Source organism: Mchenga conophoros, unplaced genomic scaffold (assembly GCF_057382185.1).
Source record: "Mchenga conophoros isolate Kocher_MC1m ecotype Shallow Benthic unplaced genomic scaffold, M_conophoros_male_GT1.1 unmapped_scaffold_5, whole genome shotgun sequence".
Classification (NCBI taxonomy): Eukaryota; Metazoa; Chordata; class Actinopteri; order Cichliformes; family Cichlidae; genus Mchenga; species Mchenga conophoros.
Genome location: NW_028182332.1, coordinates 306,218 through 325,000, shown reverse-complemented (window position 1 = coordinate 325,000; position 18,783 = coordinate 306,218). Strand labels below are relative to the sequence as shown.

Sequence of the window (18,783 nt, the reverse complement as noted above, 5' to 3'; positions counted from 1 at the left end):
CATCGCGTTAGCACAGACTCAAACCATCAGCACACAAAGCAAAGAAAGGAAGGGAAGGGCCGATGAGGGGAAGGAACCAGCTTAAAGAATGTAATGTAAAGTTATGACAAGAGCCACAGTTCTTCACTAGGTTAGAAGATGAAAGATTTATACCAGTGAACATTTGCTCTGACCACCCTGAGAAATGCCCAGTTTGAGCCAATGACAGCACTTCATGGTGGGAGAAAACAACTCCTGAGAAAAATCACGTGAGAGAAGTGCTTTGACCAAAACACAGTGGAAGTGTTGGTCCAAACAGGGGACGTCCCGTCCTACTGTCTCTGTGAGACACAAGATCTGTGACGAGGTCACAGAGACATCCTGCAGCAGTTCCCAGCCAACAGCAACGGCAGCACCTCTTTCTCTACTCTTTGATATTGTTGAAGAGTTCCTGTCTCCAGACTGTTGATGTTATACACATGCAAAGCTGCTGCTGATGCCTCAGAACTGAGGTTTGCAGCAAAATCAAGAGATCCAGACAGAGGCGTTGATCCATCACTATAATGTAATGCTGTTGATGTCTGCTTAAACACGCTGCTGCGGCAGGTCCAGTCCGTGTCTCTGAACGGCACAGCAGAGCTTATTCAACAAGTCACTAAACAGTGGTTTCATTTACTATTGTTATTATGAAGGTTAGGTTTGAACAGCACATCGAATTCTGTCTTCTGTCCTAAATTAAGATTTTCTGGAAGATGCAGACACAGGCATTGGCAAACAGAACAGGACGGTGAAAATGAGGCTGATGGGAAATCAGAGCCAAGCACACATGATTATTCTATCGCCCGACATCATGCAATCAACTTCACAATGTCAGATTAGTGTAAAAAAGACCTTTCCCAGTGCAGACACAGTAGATTTGCTTTTTCTGGAAGACGCCAGGCGTTGGCAAAGCGAAGAGGACTGTGGGAAATCCGACTGTAGGGCTGTTCCAGTGGAAGATCCCGACTCGGAAAGAACAAGCAGCAGCACTCCTGTTCTCCTACACATAAATGTAACAGGGCTACAGTGACTCATCAGGTGAGTTGGTTACAAAAAGAAAAGCTTTTGCTTTGATGCTTCGTTTGAAGAAACTCTACAGAGCTCACCACGTTAGCGCAACATTTGTGACTAAAAAGCGTGCGACATCAAAGCCAAGCAGACTCCAGTTTGCAACAGACACCAACAACAACAGAGCAGATGCTGCCCTAGCTTAACAAGGAGTCTGTCTGCACACTAACGCAAAAGGCAAAGAGGCGGAGTCATTACCGTGAGCCCACGTGTAGCTCCTCCCATCCACCATCGATAGTTTCACTCAACAAAAAATCTCCATTAAACTGTGGGCAGCTGTGGCTACACCTGCAGCTGCCTCCACCCGTGTGAATGTGAGAGTGAATGAATAGTGGAATAGTACAGCGCTGTATAAATGCAACCCATTATTATTATTATTATTATTTTTGCATTTAAGACAATATTTTCTTCACAAACTGATAAAATCTCACATAAACACCATGAGAGGGCAGTTAGTGTACGCACTGAAAGTACTAAAACCACCGAGCCGCTCATTTTACAATCCTCTGTTGTTGCTCTTTTGAACATTACTGTTGGTCTTTAATGAGACAGAAGCTCTTCTTATTAATGGATTAATGAAATATACTGATTATTGCAGTGCTTTTGCACTGGTTCAGGGTTATTACAGCAGAGCAAAGCAATGGGCGCTCAGCAGAGTGTTGGGACTCCTCCAGGTGACGACCTCCTGAAGCTGGTTGTACAAAGCTGCAGACAGCATGAAGTCATAGCTCTGAGACAGTCACTGCTGCTCCTCTGATGACAGTCAATCCTTGAAAGAGTCATAGCTGTTCACTGCTAAGCTACAGTGTGTAGTGTGAGTCTGTGAGACGTAGCATCAGCAAGTCATGGATTGAAAGGCCTTTACGATCAATAACATAAAGCTGTGTGGAATAAAAGCTGCGCTTACTAAAAGTCTCCTAGAGATCCTTTTCCTTTCTTCCCCTTGTGCCGTTCTCCTCGTCTTCACTCTTGGTAAATGTCTTCATTCACAGACAGCAGTGGCTCTTCTCTGCCTCACGGGCTTTCTTGCTCTTCTTCTTCGTCGCTGTGTGATTGCCGTCTTTTCTGAAACTCAAAGGCTCCACAGTAGCTCCACTCAGCGGGGGCTCTGGCACTTCAGCAGGCCGAGGATAACGGGAGGCTTTTGTTACTGACTGCTCCGACGAATCAACACGGGTGCAGAGTGGAATAGTGTGAATGTAAACTCCACTCTGTTCACTCAGTCTTTGCCACTTCATGACCTGTTTTCTTCCACTGACTGGCACACAAAGTCAAAGTGTTCCCAGTATACCCAGCATGTTGTTACCTGTGGTCGGGGGTGTCCAGTCACCAAACACTGCAGCTCTAGAGTCTCTCCCTCTTTGATAGTGTACACCCTCTCACTGTAGCGCTCCTCCTCCACATTACAGGCCTGACCAGAGTGCACGATTCGCACTGTAGGGGGCGCTGTGAACAACAACACAAATACAAAAGGTTAATATACAAGAGTCGTCTCTGAAAACACATCTGCATGTGTGTGTGTGTGTGAGATGTTTGGATCCATCCATCTGAGCTCATGTGACCTCCTGCCTCCTCCTGTCATTATCACTCTGTCCACATGATGGCACTGCAGCAACCAAATATGCTGCTGCACAAGCCAGCTACACACACTTGTTCATGGACTGCGTATGAGGTGTGTGGTTGGTGGAGCCAGACAAGCTGGTCCGAGTATTTCAGAAACTAAATCTACTGGATTCCCAAAAAGAGAAAACATCCACCGCTCTGGGCAGAAGTGTCGGAACGAGACAGAAGGAGAGCACAGCTGGAGGAAATCAGAACTGACAGACAGAGAAGCAAAGCAGGATTTACTCAGATGAGACACAGACCTTCAAAGTAAAACAGGAAGTATAACACTGAGACGCGGACTAGACACGGTGGAGACAGAGCAGCTAAGAAACACAGAGACATAAACCAGAGAACTCTATAAGAACCAAAAGCCTAGAGATGATAAGTAACACACAGAGGGAAATACCAGGCACATAACACACAAACTAGACTCAAGGGAGTAACTAAAGACCAACAATGAGAACATAACTCACAATACAAAGTGACAAAAAGCACAGGAAACTCAAGACACAAATATTGTTGCTGACCACGCCCATCCATTTATGACCAAAGTGTTCCCACGTAGCACGACAACGTGTCAGAATCGTCTTAGGCTAGTGGAATAGTAGATCATGGATGTGCTGAACAACACGCATGATACTTTTCATGTGAGTGTGGACCAACATGTCTGTGCAGTGATGTCGCAGTCAAAGCACGACTTCCATACTGCAGCAGCAGGTGAGGGTAGAAATGATACCGAGGATAAACTATGGACACAAAGTTTCAATATTTATTTTAAACATTTAAATGCTACGGGAATATCATCACGATTTATTTCATAACTTGTGCCAACATGTGCATCAGTCTGAATGAGTCTTTATCAGTGGTTCCTATAGAGCAGGAAGGTTGCTCAGCACAAATAGTTAACTGGGGATTTTTATAACATGTAGACAACAATGGATGCAATTTCTGACAATTTATCACAATTAACTGCCAGAAACAGACTGCATGTAACTGCCTCTTAATTCAATAGCAGCTTTTGTCTCATGACAACGTTTATGGTAAACATTAGTCCCACTTTGCAGCACAAAATATCTCTGAATAAAGATATTGAAAGTTCAACTTAAGGTTTAACTTAAGGTTTAAGGTTTAAACTTTGGTATTTGAATAATCGAGTTTTTTCCTCCTGTACAACTTTAACCATGAAGATTACAGATTTGCATTTGCACACAGGACCAGCAGTCCATGCACATTGTGCACTTGTGCAGAGCTCTCCAGGTCAAGTCTCATTTTTAAAAGGTAAAAACAAAGCAATTAAAGGAAAGTAGAGATCAAGCAAAGAGTGGAGCAATCTGCTAGTATTTACAATATAAAAAAGATGTATTTACATATATACAAAAACACTGGACAGGGTGGTGATACAAGTACTTACTGGTGGGAGTTCAAATAGTATATTATATGTAAATAGTGTAATAGTATTGCACACAGTGAAGGAGAGCTGTTGTGCTCAGTCCCAGCTCCATACGTATGATGGACTTCACAGTTCATGATTCACAGATATAAAAGTCCTTATCTTATACAGGGGCTGCCCCTCAATGCATCCCCTGTCCAACAAACGCCTTTGTAACTCCTCCCCACTGACTTCTTTCCTCTGATTGGCTGCCTCATTATCACAAGGTTCAAAGAAGAGGTGAGAGCCACCTGTGCTCACAGGCAGATGACCCTTTCAGGAAGAATTTCTGTAAATGGCATCATACAGATCCAAGAGCAGAAAAAATGGCTGAAACAGAGTTTTTACAACAAGGTGGATCCTGAGCTTTAGCTCGTTCACCCACGTAGCAGACAGGTCTCTCAAGCTGGCACTTCTGACTGACCGGTGTCATGGCAGAGTGTCTGTCAACCAGATGCAGGTCTGGCAATGATGGCACTGTTTGTGTTGCTATTTTCCTGTTTTAGTTAGAAGACCCAAATGCCATGTTGCAATGCTATACTGCTATGGTAGCCAACGTTTCAAATGCAGGTTTGAAAGGTTTGTGACTGTACACTTTATCCAAAATCTAGTGAGGATTCACTCATGTTTACCACTGGGTGGCTGTAGCTCAGGAGGTAGAGCGGGTCACCTCAGAGGGTTAGTGGTTCGATCCCTGGCCCCTCCAGTCTGCATGTCAGGAGTGTGAATATGTATGAATGTAGTTAAGAAGCACTCAGTTTAGAGAAAATGTGGCATGTTGTATAGAGCACTTTGAGTAATCTGGGAGACTAAAAAAATGCTGTTCACTGCGTGAACAGAGATTCGTCATGTGACCTTTGCACGATTGTGTTCCCGCACATGATGTTATTACATGGCTTGATTAGGTACACCTCTGGCAAACCTGATCTGGGCGACCAAACAGCTTTTTATGTGAAGACGAACTTAAACTCTCACTCATCCTTTATATAGATGACTTTGAGATATGCAACCCTCTGGGAACATCCCGCAAGAAGCATAAAGTCACAGCTGTGTATTGGGTGTTTGCAGACATACCTGCCACATTGAGATCTACACTGACTTCCATTTACTTAACCATTTTATGCAAGGCAAATGATGTCAACCAGTTTGGCTATTCAGAAGTTTTGGACCCACTGCTCAAAGCTTTGAAGTCCTTTGAAGATAATGGTATTTTTGTTTCAAGTCTGGGCAAAGTGGTCAAGGGCACTGCACTTGCTGTAGTCGCTGACAATCTTGGCGCTCACTCAATAGGCAGGTTTGTTGAAAGCTTTTCAGCTTCACATTTCTGTCGTTTTTGCATTGGCGAAAGGTCACAGATCCAGGAGCATGAAGTAGGAGAAGGACTGTTTCCTCTACGGACTAAGTACAACTATGCCATCCATGTCAAAGCAGCACTGTCTGATCCTGCAGAAGCTCACCACTGTGTCCAATCTCAGACAGACTCAGTCACTTTCATGCTACATCAGGTTATCCCCCAGATGCTTTGCATGATTTGCTTGAAGGGATTGTACCTGTTGAAATTTCACTCTGTCTTGATGTGTTAATCAGGAAGAAATACATATCTCGTGAGCAGCTCAACCGTTCCATCCGTTGCTTTCCTTACAAATGGAGTGACAAAACAAACTGTCCACAACCCATTGCCCCAAATTTCACAGCGCAAAAAAGTGTAGGAGGTAATGCACACGAAAACTGGTGTTTGTTGAGAATGATACCACTCATGATTGGTGACAAAGTACCAGAAGATGAGCCTGCTTGGGAGGTTTTGATGACCCTGAAAGATGTTGCTGAGCTTGTCATGGCTCCTCTCCACACAGATCACACAATAGGATACATACAAAGTAAGATCTCAGAACACCGTTACAGATATTTAGAAGTGTTCCCAGAGGAGAAACTGAGACCAAGACATCACTTTCTCGAGCACTATCCTTTGCTTACAACTGTTTACGGGCCACTTGTACATTTCTGGACTATGCGATTTGAAGCCAAACATCGATTCTTTAAAAGGATTGTGAGGCAGACTGGGTGTAGAAACATCCTCATGACAATGGTGAGAAAACACCAATCGATGATTGCGTATCATACCCACGATTACAACCACCAAAGGCCAGCACTGTCAGTGTCCCAGAAGACTCCAGTGGCAGTCGATGTTCTAAAAGACAGCATTAAGGAGTCCCTTGCAAGGAAGTTCTCCAGGGAAGACTTTGTGAACATGACAAATAAAGCAACCCTTTTAGGCACAGACTATAATATTGGCATGATGCTGCCGTTTGGCTCAACAGGAGGCCTACCTGACTTGGCAGAAATCCATCAAATAGTCATTGTGCACAGAACTCCTGTGTTTGCTCTGAAGTTGCTTAGAGGCTGTGAACACCTGAGGAGTTTCAAAGTAGAGCCCACAGGAGAGACAGAAATCCTTAAACATTCTGACCTGAAAGAAACATGGCTGCATACAATACAGCAGATGGCCGTATGGTGTCCCTTAAACACTTCGTTTGCACATCAGAGTAAGTGTAATGGGTTGATTATTTCTGTTATATCAAATGTTTGTGCACTTATTGAAATTATTGAAAAAATATATTATTTTACCAACAACTATATGGGCGGGCGTCCTGTCTTATTTGTTTATTGTAATGTTTATTTAACAGGAACAACACATATAACATTGAAAAAGAAAATGGAAACGTGATGCATACTTAACCCTCCTCTATTCTATTGCCCTTATCTCCCAATCAAAAATTATTTATTCCAAATTCTACTGAACTAAATCTCTGCTTTTATTTCTCTGGCAGAAGATAATGAAGAAAATATATGCATGTAAGCTTATCAACTATTAATAACCTGTCTCAATTTCTTTTCTTTCTCTGTCTCTACAGCTGAGGAAACACAAACCAAACAACAATGGCAGTCCAGTTAAGAGTCGTTTTAGAAGAACACAGCATTCATAAGTTGACACTTCCAACAGGAAGTCCTAATACAGTGGATGGGGATACACGGGGAATTTGGACTGCTATACCAAGACAAAGACTTTGACAATCAGTTTTTCAGTGTCATCTCGACTGCTGACTTGTATGACAAGGCCACTGTTAAAGTGATCCTTAAAGAGCCAGTAATCACCCTTGACTTACAACCAGCATGTGAATCAGGATCATCATCTGCATTGACCTCTTCGACTTCAGTGAGCACCCATCCTGCAAGTACTACTGAAACGGACATCTGCCCTGCCAATCATGATGCACCCTCACAGGCGTCCGACTGCGCATCGTCAAGTTCCAGTGACACCATCATTCTCCCTGATTCATGTCGCCCTGCTGTGTGGCCAGTGCCATTTCAAGTACCGGAGTTTTCCCGAGATATACAACTAATCCTCGCTGAGGCAAACAACTCATATCGCAACACTGGAAGACCTTTCATGGATGCCAGTGTTAAATCAGCAACAATGCAAGACCTTGCAAAAGTAATTTTTTCGTACACTGCTTACCCAACCAATCAGCAGATCCTCTCAGTGGCTGAAAGGATCTGCTGATTCAAAGTTTGTGTGTCTTAAGGAGCCAGGATCATTTGCCGGCTTATATGGCTGGCAGCAGCGCATAAAAAACAAGATGCACAATTACCGTGCCAAGCTAAGATCTCGAAAATTTTCTTACCCAGAAATTGAAATTAATGCCTTAAAAAGGAAGCATGCAGCTGATGCAGTGCCATCAAAGAATGTAAAAAAGCCAAAAAAAAGCAGAGGTTAATTATCTCCCTCCGCATCCTACTGGAGAAACCCAAGAGACACTGGAGAAAGAGAGGCTGGAATTAATTTATGAAATAACAAAGAAAAACAACGCAAAGATAATTGCAGAAAAAATGAATAAAACGTTCTCTAGCCGAAGACTTGGAGTGGTCAGCCTCTGCCCCTCTGTGGGTGAGTTAAAAGAAAGGTGGCCAGCATTATTCACTGAGGCTCAGGTGAGTATGTGAGATAACTATTCCTATCCACCAAAAAACAAATGTCAAACAAATGTCATTTTTTTGTCCCCTTACTTCTTAGCTCATCGAAGAGTTCAGACGCATCACCACAGTTTCTTTGGTGGAGACATTCATGCTGAAACTTGATGAGTACACACCAGGTCTTTTGCAGCTTATGCCTGCCAAAGGAGGAGCTGCTGGTTCCAAGATGAGACCTCTGCTGGACACTTTGAATGACCTATGTTATTTGACTTTTTTCACAAATATGTAATTATGGAGGGCTGCAGTGGGTAGCAAGAAGGTCCTGGGTTCAACACAACATCATGGCTGAGGAGGATCCATCAGATGTGTCCGTTGTGATTGAGGGAAACCAAGTGATGGAGGGATGTGGAAGCCGAACAAAGGCATGTGTACTGCTGATGGGACTGATATATGCCCTCAACCTTGAATATCCGAAGGAGCCGAAGAACACATCTGACACTTTTCAAAAACTGTTTTTTGGAGCTTGACGGGGCCAAACTACTGAACAAGGTCCATGGCCTCAAAAATAAGCTCATGCAATGCACACACCTTTCCCCTCTTGTTCCCAGAGGACATAGCTTGATGGAGCTGTAATTTTTCTTCTGACAGCAAGCACAGAAACTATTGCATGTTGGTGTTAGTGTTCTGTTCTATCTATCCATATGTTTGATAACATACATGCACAGAAACAACTTGTAGAGTTTCTGTGCTTTTGGCTTTTAAAATGGACTGAGTGGCCTTTGAAAGTGTTGTCTGCATTAGCTGTTGTGTTGCACGTTATTCTGTGTTTTTATGGAATAAAAACATTGAGATGAGGAACCATTTGAATGTCTTTTTCTTTTTTTTTGGGGGGGGGGGGGGTACATTTTACCTTATATGAATAGGTAATGTTTATCAACTGATAATAATTAAATTTTATTACTAATTATCAGGTATTACCAACTAGCAAACGAGATAATTTTACCTAATTTCAATGATTAAGTAGCTGTTGAATAGATACGTAAATATGGGGTAAATTTTACCCAATTTAATTATTTCATAGCTTTTTATTGAAGTTATTTTATACACAATATATTGAACTAAATCTACCCCAAAAAAGTCAATGCAAACTGTTACCTCAGATTTACTGGGTAGATTCTATAGATGACTTCTTGCAGTGTATGAATGTCAGTAAAAAACAACAGTGTAAAAAATGAACTGTGTATTTATGTGAATATATTTATGCAGTTTGTGTTTCAGTCTCCGGGCCGTTGTCATGTCTCTGTCACTAAATTACTGCATGTGAACTGCTCAGCCACTGACCTCTTATAAACTAATAAAAAGCAAGAAGAAGGTCTGAAGAAATGGAAGAGGCCTTTTCCTTTCTTACAGAGAAAGGAGGATACGTCAGTATCTTTGTTATTTCAGAGCTGCTCTGTGAGGATGTCTGTGCTGTCAGCAGGCTATTTTCTCTTTTACCAACATCCTCCACAGTTTAACACACTTCATCAACATGGTTAAACTTTTCTTTCAGCAACTTTCTCCTGCTTCAAAGCGTCGTGTAAAACACGGCCCCGGCTCTGATCGGCTGCCTGACACACATTCATCGTTTGACTTTCTATTCTGAAACTAAAAAAAGCTCCTGTGTTGTTACTGAGCACAAAGGAGCAGCTGGCTTTGTTTTACTGAAAGCTCAAAAAGTGCGTCTGAACAGGCTGTCGGGGAGCTGTTAGCCTCGAACAGACGTCGCAGCCCGCAGGATGTTCTCTACCTGTCGTCATGGGAACCACACGGAGAAGAGGCAGCGTGGCATTTGAGTCCCTGAGATCCGCAATAAAGAGCACCGTCCTCTGACTGTTCAAAGCCTTTCTGCTGCATCCCTGCCATCTGACACACTGCAATAGTCCATTTAAGGACTAGAGGAAGAAGCTTCACACAATATCAGATCTGCAGGCCTGGTTATAGCCCTGCGTGTGTCTATATTATTCTACAGATGTATAACAATTAGCACAATTTAAATCACTGCAAAAATACTCACTTCAACGTGAGACCAAGAAAAGAAGCAAATTCTCACAGTTATGAACCTTTTTGCTTGAGAGAAATAGTGCACCATTAAAATGGGAATACATATTCACCACTGCAATAAAATCAAATCTTTGTGACTCGTTCTAACTCAGGAACTTCAGGAAGGACTCTGCTTCTTTGTTATCATCCAGGTTTTCATTGGCATTTCAAATCCTCCATCTATTTCACAGTAATGCTTTCAAATCCTTCACTGCTCTTTTACAAACAAATGTTGGCTCTTTCACAGTAAAAGTTGCCTCATTGCTGTGGCATCCTTGCCTTCACAGAAAGAGCCTTTAAAACCTTTGTGCTTTTTCACAGTTTCAAATTTTGTTTTCACAAAATAAATTTTTATTTACATTAGAGACTATTTTGATAGTCGACTAGTCACCGATTATTTTTGCGATTAGTCGACTAATCAGATCATCATCCATTGGACGTAAAACTACAGCTTATTGCACCAGCAGCATCTGCTCTTATATAACTATCATTAGCTTACAGCTTTAAGTGTTTAAGGTGCTAACTAAAAATAAAGACAAGATGATAGTTTATTAAACTCTAATGAAATTTGCAGATTGTTTCGGTGAAGTTTAATAAACTCCTTGCTATCTAAAATATAACAGGACACCGGAGTATATTCTGGAGCATCTCACACTTCTGATGATCAGCTGTCTGCTTGACGTTTATTCAGCTGTGTAAAAACTATAACTTTAATCTCAACCAAACCGATTTACTCAGGAACAAATAAAATACTGAAAAAAGCCAAACAATAACATTTCAAGTTATCTAAGTGACTCATATATCAAGTTTAACCTGAGTAGCGAAAGACGGCGGTGGGTTTGAAAACGATTTGCCCAGAGTCCGGTGTTCTCACGGCTCTAGTTAGCCTAGCCCCCGGCTAGCTATCGAGCTAGTGGGTAACAGACGTCTCCGAAAACGTCGGAGCGCTTTTGAAAATATGCGGTGTCCTGATAAACTGAGCAGATATTTGAGGTTTACACAGCTACATTCTCGCCTGAAAATATGTTCAACGTTTATTTTGTGACCCAGAAAGAATAATAAGAGTAACTAGCTGCCGCCATTGTTGGAAACTGAGCTGGGCCGCGCTATGCATTCTGGGATAAGTTGGGCCACGAAGGACACACCCGACCCATCCTTCAAATCTGGGGAAAAGTAGGCTGCATTTGTCGGAGTCTTCGAATTTGGACAGTGTTCATTGTGTCGCTGTAACGTAATTGGCCTACAAATGCGAGCACAGGAGGATGCGGTTCCTGGACACAGCTTCTTCTTCTTCTTCGAGGTTTAACGGCAGCTGGCATCCTTGTACATGCAGTGCTGCCATCTTCTGTTTCAGTCCATTATTACACTCTTAAATCCTACTACTTTGTCCTGCGTCTTTCTGGATCTTACAAAGCTTCAAACGACGCGTCGACTATTAAATTTTGATAGTTGACTAATCGTGGCAACAGGTGAAGTGTCTTGGCCAAGGACACAAAGACCGAGACTGTCCAAGCCGGGGCTCGAACCGGCAACCTTCCAGTTACAAGGCAAACGCCCAACTCTTGAGCCACGAGCGCCCCCACATTAACCAGCCAATCGTGGCATGCAGGCTGACGACGTCCTGGCCGAGCAGGAACTAGAGACGCACCTGGTGCCAGGTACTGTGACCTATTGGAAAACCCTGAAAACCATGCTGAGCTGATCCGAGTAGGTACTAATGGAAAAGTGGCTCAGAGAGGGCTGGTTTCATGTTGGAGGGGAGGAAGATGAGACAAAGCAGAGCGTTCTCACTCCCGAGGCGTAACATGTCGACGTTTTGTCACGTCCGGCGGCGTTCCTGAGGAACGCGAAAGGAGACCTTCGGCGTTCTTATGGTACGCGGCGGGTTATGGCTGGAATCCAGTGCAATGACGCTCCCGCGGTAGTAGACGTTCCAGCCCTGTATTCCAGCCCTAAACCTAACCTTATCCCTAGCCCTGACCATAACCTTATTCCTGACCTTAACCAGGACTTTAATGATGTTAAATAGCGTGTTTCTAAGCGATTTGAAGAAAAAGAGCGAACATGTGTAGGTTCAGTCCAGACGGTTCTCATATTTCCTCTTTTTCCGAGGTCGTCATTTAGGAACGTGGTGGGTAGCCGAAAACGTAATATGGTGACGATTTGTCACCTAGCGTAAAATGTTACGCTTTGGGAGTGAGAACGGGTTGGACAAAGACACACAGCAACCTATGAAACTTTATTTCACGGGTCATAATCTTAAACATGTCGAGCTTCAGTTTGGATCTATATACTTCACTCTTCACCTTTTTAGCAGACAGGCCTTTGACTCGTCTTCTGTTTGCTACACCCATCCAATCCCTTTGTTTCCCTTAATGATTACTTTATTACAGGAACTGTTAGGAATGAAATGGAGCATCAGGTATGTCTGTATACAGATTCATTTGTACATTTCTTTTGGTCTTTGTTAATTAATAATATCTTTAAATGAGTGCTGTCAAAATTAACGCGTCAACGCAGGTTAAGCCGTTATCACGATTAACGCAATAAAATTTTTTAACGCTATTAACGCATGTGGAGTGCAGAATGACTCAAAATCCCTGAAATGTCTCTGTCAGCGCATTTCGGGCAGTTTGTCCAAGTAGTTACCTTCGTACATGCGCAAATGGGCATCTGATCTGGCAGTGACGGGCAGCTGAACCAATCACATTGTGCAAGAAGGAATTTTCTTTTCACCGAAGCACTTCCAGCTTAAAATATCACACTGACGTGTCGGGATGCTGCTAGCACTTTGGCTAACGCATCACCCAGCTTGCGACAAACCACTCACGGAGCATCGTAAGTCGACCTCGGACATATTGACTGACACCAAGTGGATTGCAACAAACTGCAGACCTGTTAATATCGCTGAGAACCTTTACACAGCTTTGGTTCCTCGTTTCAAGGACTTGAAGCCTCCAGAGTGACCGAGAGAGGAGACATGTTTACAGAGTTTTGTTAACATGAATGTTCAAGATGTTCAATAAACATGTTACGTGTGTATATTTTACCTTTGTCTCGAGTCTGTTTCATGCAAAATGAAATGTGATTAATATAGAATAAAAGTGAATGATATTTAATCGTGAATCAAAATTTAAAAAGTTGCATTTCACAGGAGAGAAGCTGTGCTAAAACTATTCAAATTCTCTTTGAGTTTAAGCATTTAACATTCTTTGTGTTTATTCTCCATTTATTTCATTATATTGCATAAATGTCTGATACAAGCTTAAATATAAAGTTTAAAAAGTGTAATTGGCTATATTGGGTTCCAAACTAAATCACTAAATATATATAATCAATAACTTATTATTCCTTTTAAATAAAGCAGCATATGAGTTTCCACTCAGACCCTTCAGAATTCAAGTAACGAATGAATTTAGAGATTTGATGATGCCGTATCGCCTCCTCACCCGTGTACGAGAGGACTTTGTTGTGCTGGGTGAACACAATAAAAAGCCTACATTGTCCTGTACGTGTATACCAACCTGTCTTCAGGTGTGTTTCGTAGAATAAACACTAATCAAGGATTAGACTCCAGCTTTCACAGAGACTGAAAGAAGTGGGAGGCTCACCAAAGATTACATGTTATTATTACATGTTACATGTTATGAGCTCAGCTGGTTGGATGGCTGTATCGCTGAAGTTGTTCCCCATTAGAGTTTTCATATTCCCAGTAGTCCCTGTGTAGGTTTCAGAAGTGTGAGACAGCAGCCACGTGGAGTCCAGGTCAGACCTCGGGTGACGACGTGCTGCTCGGCTAATTAAAGTTGTGAAATTATAAATGAGCGTCAGAGAAAAAGGTCAGAAGGAAATGGATTTTTAATTGAGTGGTGCAGCCTGCAGACTGGACCACCGCCCCAGTGTGGAGCCAGTTGCAAGCCTTGCAGGTACAATTGTGGTGCACTGTTATCGAGGAGTGTGCTGCAGATATGCAGAGTTTCTGTGTCAGCAGCTGGGAGGCATCTTGGAAGTAGCACTTGATGTTTTTTATTTTTACACTTCACTTCTATTTTTGCCTGACCTGCTGCATCTGTGAGATACAGTACTCTGACTTGTGGGTGGATGTGCACAGTATGAAAACACTGAGAGTCATCAAAGAGGGCTTGAACATCTCTAACTGAGCTCCAGTGCAAAATGCACTCCCACTGCGTGAAACATGTGCCATTAAAACAAGCCTGAACCTTCAGCCTTCAATATCGTTGGCTCAGCAGGGACAGAAACTAAAGGTGAAAAATAACAGTTGCAGCCCAGAAAGACGTGAGAGGAAACAGGGAGAGGAGAAAGCTAAAGCACTGACGGGGCAAAGAAAGGAGGGAAGAAGACAACGATAAACAAAGAGGAAGAAATGATGAACGAGGAGAAGCAGCGAGAGGAAAGGGCAGCAGAGCGAGGTGAAGGTGAACGCAGCGATCAGTACAGTGAGGGGGTGAGGAGGTGTGGATAATCTGGTTGTCCTACTTTTTCCTCTCTATTCTATTTTTAGATTTTCATTTTCTTCCCATTATCCAGCCTCTGCGAATGTTTTCCTGCTGATGTCATCAAACACAGACACAAAACACTGCAAACCCCGATGGACCCATTCTGTCCCAGCATGCACTGCAGTCAGGCTTCGTCTGAAAAGACAGCAGCATGATGCAGGACACCTACAGGACCACAACAGCATCACAGGTGCACACACACAGACACAACACAACAGGTGTAAGTACGTTTATTTCCATGAATAAAGTCTGACTGCAGCCGGCTCAGTGACAACAAAGTTTTATGTTCCTACTCATCTGTACACCACAGGTCTGAAGTATAGAGTTTACAGATAGAGCTGTCTGTCAGTGGGCTCAGCAGGTACAACTACAGCTCATCACAAATGTGTCTAGAAAACAAGACAAAGGTCATTAATGTTTAATAATAATAACGACTGTATTTATAAAGCTCTTTCAAACACCGTGCTGTTTGAAGATAAAAAAGATCAACAAAAACAACCCAGTTCAAACAACCATAAGAACCAGGAAAAACAGAATTGGCTTTGAAAAGCTCCACACAGCAGGCCTGCTGCAGGCCAGGCAGGCAAAGAAGAGGAAACAGCTCCCAACAGTTTTTCTTCTGGCTTTAGGAACCTTTACAAGGCCAGTGTCCTGAGATCGGAGAGCACGGGAAGGAACATAGAGGTGCAAAAGAGAGATATGAAACCATTTAAAGCCTTGTAGCTGAGCAACAGGACCTTCATGTCTAACCTCACAAGGAAACCAGTGAAGAGTTTCCATCCAGTGCAGCTGCATTCAGTACCATCTGTAAAGCTCTAGAACTTTCTTTGGTAAAGCAGAAAGAAGAGCGTTACAATAATCAGTGTGTGGAGACACACATGCATGGACAGGACTCTCTGCAGTGTCCGGGGATAAAACGTTGTTGTGGTTTTAGCTGCGCTCCTCAGCTGATAAAAGGCCGTCCTTGTCTCTTTCACATGAGACTGGAGGGAGCGCGTCCAGCTTCTTTACCCTCACCAATCTTCACCTACGGCTCCAAAAACAGGCATCAGGCACAATGTTCTGTCCTCAGTGATTACTGGCCAACGTCTTTAGTAAAACAGTAAGAGTCTGTTTTACAGAGTGATGTTCTAGAGGCCTGTGCTATAAAGCATACCTACGCTGACACTCTTGGACCAACCTACAGTCAGCAGAACAAAGAAGGTCCAACTGTAATATAAGTTAAACTGATAATGCAGCCTACTCAGTCAGAGCACTGGTCTCTGTGTCTGAATGTGGCTTAGAGTAGAGCTGTGACTGGTCGGTGAGCCTGGACAAAGCAGTCGGTTTAAAGCCAAAAACAACAAAACAGCAAAAATAATGAAAACTGTCGGAGCCCCTGCTCCCTGAAACACCATTTTTAATTTGGGTTGCCCCTAAGACCAAACAACACTCGTGCCTACATTTACTCCGCTGACACGCGTGAACGCGCACACTGTGGGTATTTCCAGTTTTAATTGGCAATAAGCAGCCTGTGTGCATCGCCCTGTTTTAGCTGCGTCTGTTCTGCACATCATATAAATACATCTCAGCAAAGCTTCCTGTGATCAAGTTACATATTTGGTTGTCATGACACTACACTTGGCACACACACACTCACACACTCATGGGGTTGCTGCAGCTCAGGCGGTAGAGCAGGTCATCTACTGATCGGAAGGTTGGTGGTTCGATTCCTGGCTTCCCCCAGTCTGCATGCCAAATATCCTTGGGCAAGATACTAACCCCAAATTGCTCTCCGATGCATCCGTTGGAGTGTGAATGTGTGTGAATGTTCCTTAGACAGCACTTCGAATGGGTGAATGCACAAGTTGTGTAAAGCGCTTTGAGTGCTCAGAAGAGTAGCGCTACATAAGAACCAGTCCATTTACCATGACTCGTTTGCATCAGTGCACGTCCTTGCATGGACTTTGTGAACCTGTACAGGTGTTTTCGCTCCACGGCCTCCGTGTGTCGATCTTTCCCTGCATTATACTGTTAATCTGAAAAACCTTGGTCTACACATTGAACTGACAGCCACCCTCTTACGATCTTTTAGCACAACTGCATGTGTAGGTCTGCTGTAACCACATAGGAAAAAGACAATGTGGAGCATGATTACTAGTACAAGCTGCAGGTACTGCCTGGAGGTCTGGATCTGTTTCTACTGCAGTGTTCCTTTGTAGAACTATAGAGTCACTATTTTATCTCCATAAAGAGCTACGAGACACGGATCAGTCTTTTGTGGTTGGGTGTTTTGCCCGCGGAGACTCGAACAGGTGGAAATGAGCATCAGGCCCTCTGGTCATTGCTGAGACCCAGCTGTTCCTCTGATGCTGATGGATGAAGAAACACATGCTGCTACTGTCGGCTTCTCTGGTTTCCTTCTCCTCGCTCTTCCTCTCCTTTCTTTGTCTTTCTTATTATCCTACCTGTGAAATCTATTGGACACTGATGAGTTTCTATTTTTGTCAGTGTTGGTAACTTGACAGGTGGAAGGACATTACGGATACGAGTATCCACGCCCTCTCCTCCCTGTGCCGCCAGCAGCAGGCGCACCTCGCAAACGGAGTACTCCCAGCAAATGGGCGATAGGAAACCAATCGGTGCCTGTACCATTCCCAGTATGCGCTGGCATGACGTCCGGCAGCATGAGTACGAGCAATTTTTATTTATTTATTTATTATTTGTCGATGCCCGTGATGCCGCCCACACCACGATGCCGCCCCGGGCAACCGCCCGTGTCGCCCGTATCAAAAACCGCTAATGGTTGTGTTCATTGAAGGAGAGGCGAGGTGGAGTAACGCAGCGTAGACACAAAAGTGGACAAAAGAGAGGCAAACTTGCAGCTCCACAAGTATAGTTATAACGTAACATAGACTATATCGATATTGTCACATCTCGTATAAAAATATATCGATATATTTAAAAACTCGATACATCGCCCAGTCCCAGCCTCACATTACTGTGGACGGTCGAGTACCAATACAAAGCTTACAGCCAGTGCACATGTCACAGTGATCTCTATGTTCAGACACGTGTTAGCTGCGTATGAGAGCATCTACATTATGCATGTTATTGCCATTACTGCAGGACTGTGGGTCAGCTGTGGGTCAGCTGTGGGTCAGCTGTGGGGTCAGCTGTGGGTCAGCTGTGGGTCAGCTGTGGGTCAGCTGTGGGACTGTTAAACCACGCAGGCCCCCTGCAGGGAGAATCAGGGATCTGTGTCCTCCCCTTTAACACTCTAATCTTTCTATCCATACAGGGGAAAGTTGAAGGCTGCGCACACACACACACACACACACACACACACACACACACACACACACACACACACACAGTAGGAGAACAGTACATTGACTTCCATTCATTGCCTGCAGACTTACTGTGGAGCTTCCTAACAAGCCTACATTTCTGAGCGGATAAAATCAGCCCTCGTCAGACTGCACAGCACTCCACGCTCTTCTTCTTCTTCATGCAGAATTTTTGAGGTCAGTTCAGATTTTTGTGCATTAAAGACGCCACTATTGTCAACATCATGTTTGCGCATGTAGAGTAACGCGGGACATTACCAAGTCTGCTTGGTCAAGGTCAAGGCCAAAGTCAAAACACTGTATTATTCTCATTTAGCTCTTCATCGCACAGCTTTGAACATTTGGCACCACAGAGAAAAACCAGCCCCTGGTATCGTTTGCTGACGTCATCCGATTCCAGGATTGGACTGCTGTAAACCGCTTCAAGTCCCCACAACACGAGTAAAGCAAGCTCGCACACAGTCAGCCTCAGGCCTGTACAGTAGAGCAGCAAGTCTTTGAGGGCAGCAGGAGCTCGCCCTGATTTACCCGCTGTGTGTGTGTGTGTGTGTGTGTGTGTGTGTGTGTGTCACACAGTGAGTCATCCTCCAGCAGAGCAGAGCTGCTCTCTGCAGCCTCGTGTTGTGTGTAGCTCTGTGTGAGTGTGTGCATGCATGTGTCAGTTCATACAGCAGATGTTGTGCATGTTAATTATGTGTGTAGATGACAGCTTGTGCACAGTTTAGCTGTGACCTCTGACCTGGTTTATATGGATATGTAAGGA

General features: G+C 43.6%; 1 protein-coding gene and 1 pseudogene across 3 annotated transcripts in view; one reads left to right on the top strand and one right to left on the bottom strand.

Annotated features, from left to right (window-relative positions):
* Positions 1 to 18,783, bottom strand: part of LOC146546194 (MAM domain-containing glycosylphosphatidylinositol anchor protein 2-like) — a 154,683-nt gene that overhangs the window by 108,661 nt on the left and 27,239 nt on the right. For all 3 annotated transcript variants that reach the window (XR_014891017.1, XM_085266636.1, XM_085266635.1), the window contains exon 2: positions 2,393 to 2,532. Coding sequence is in view for 2 of the 3 variants with exons in the window: in XM_085266636.1 (XP_085122762.1) it covers positions 2,393 to 2,532 (140 nt within the window). In the remaining variant the exon portion in view is untranslated. The remainder of the gene's footprint in view (positions 1 to 2,392; positions 2,533 to 18,783) is intronic.
* On the top strand, positions 7,936 to 8,725 carry LOC146546195 (uncharacterized; annotated as a pseudogene).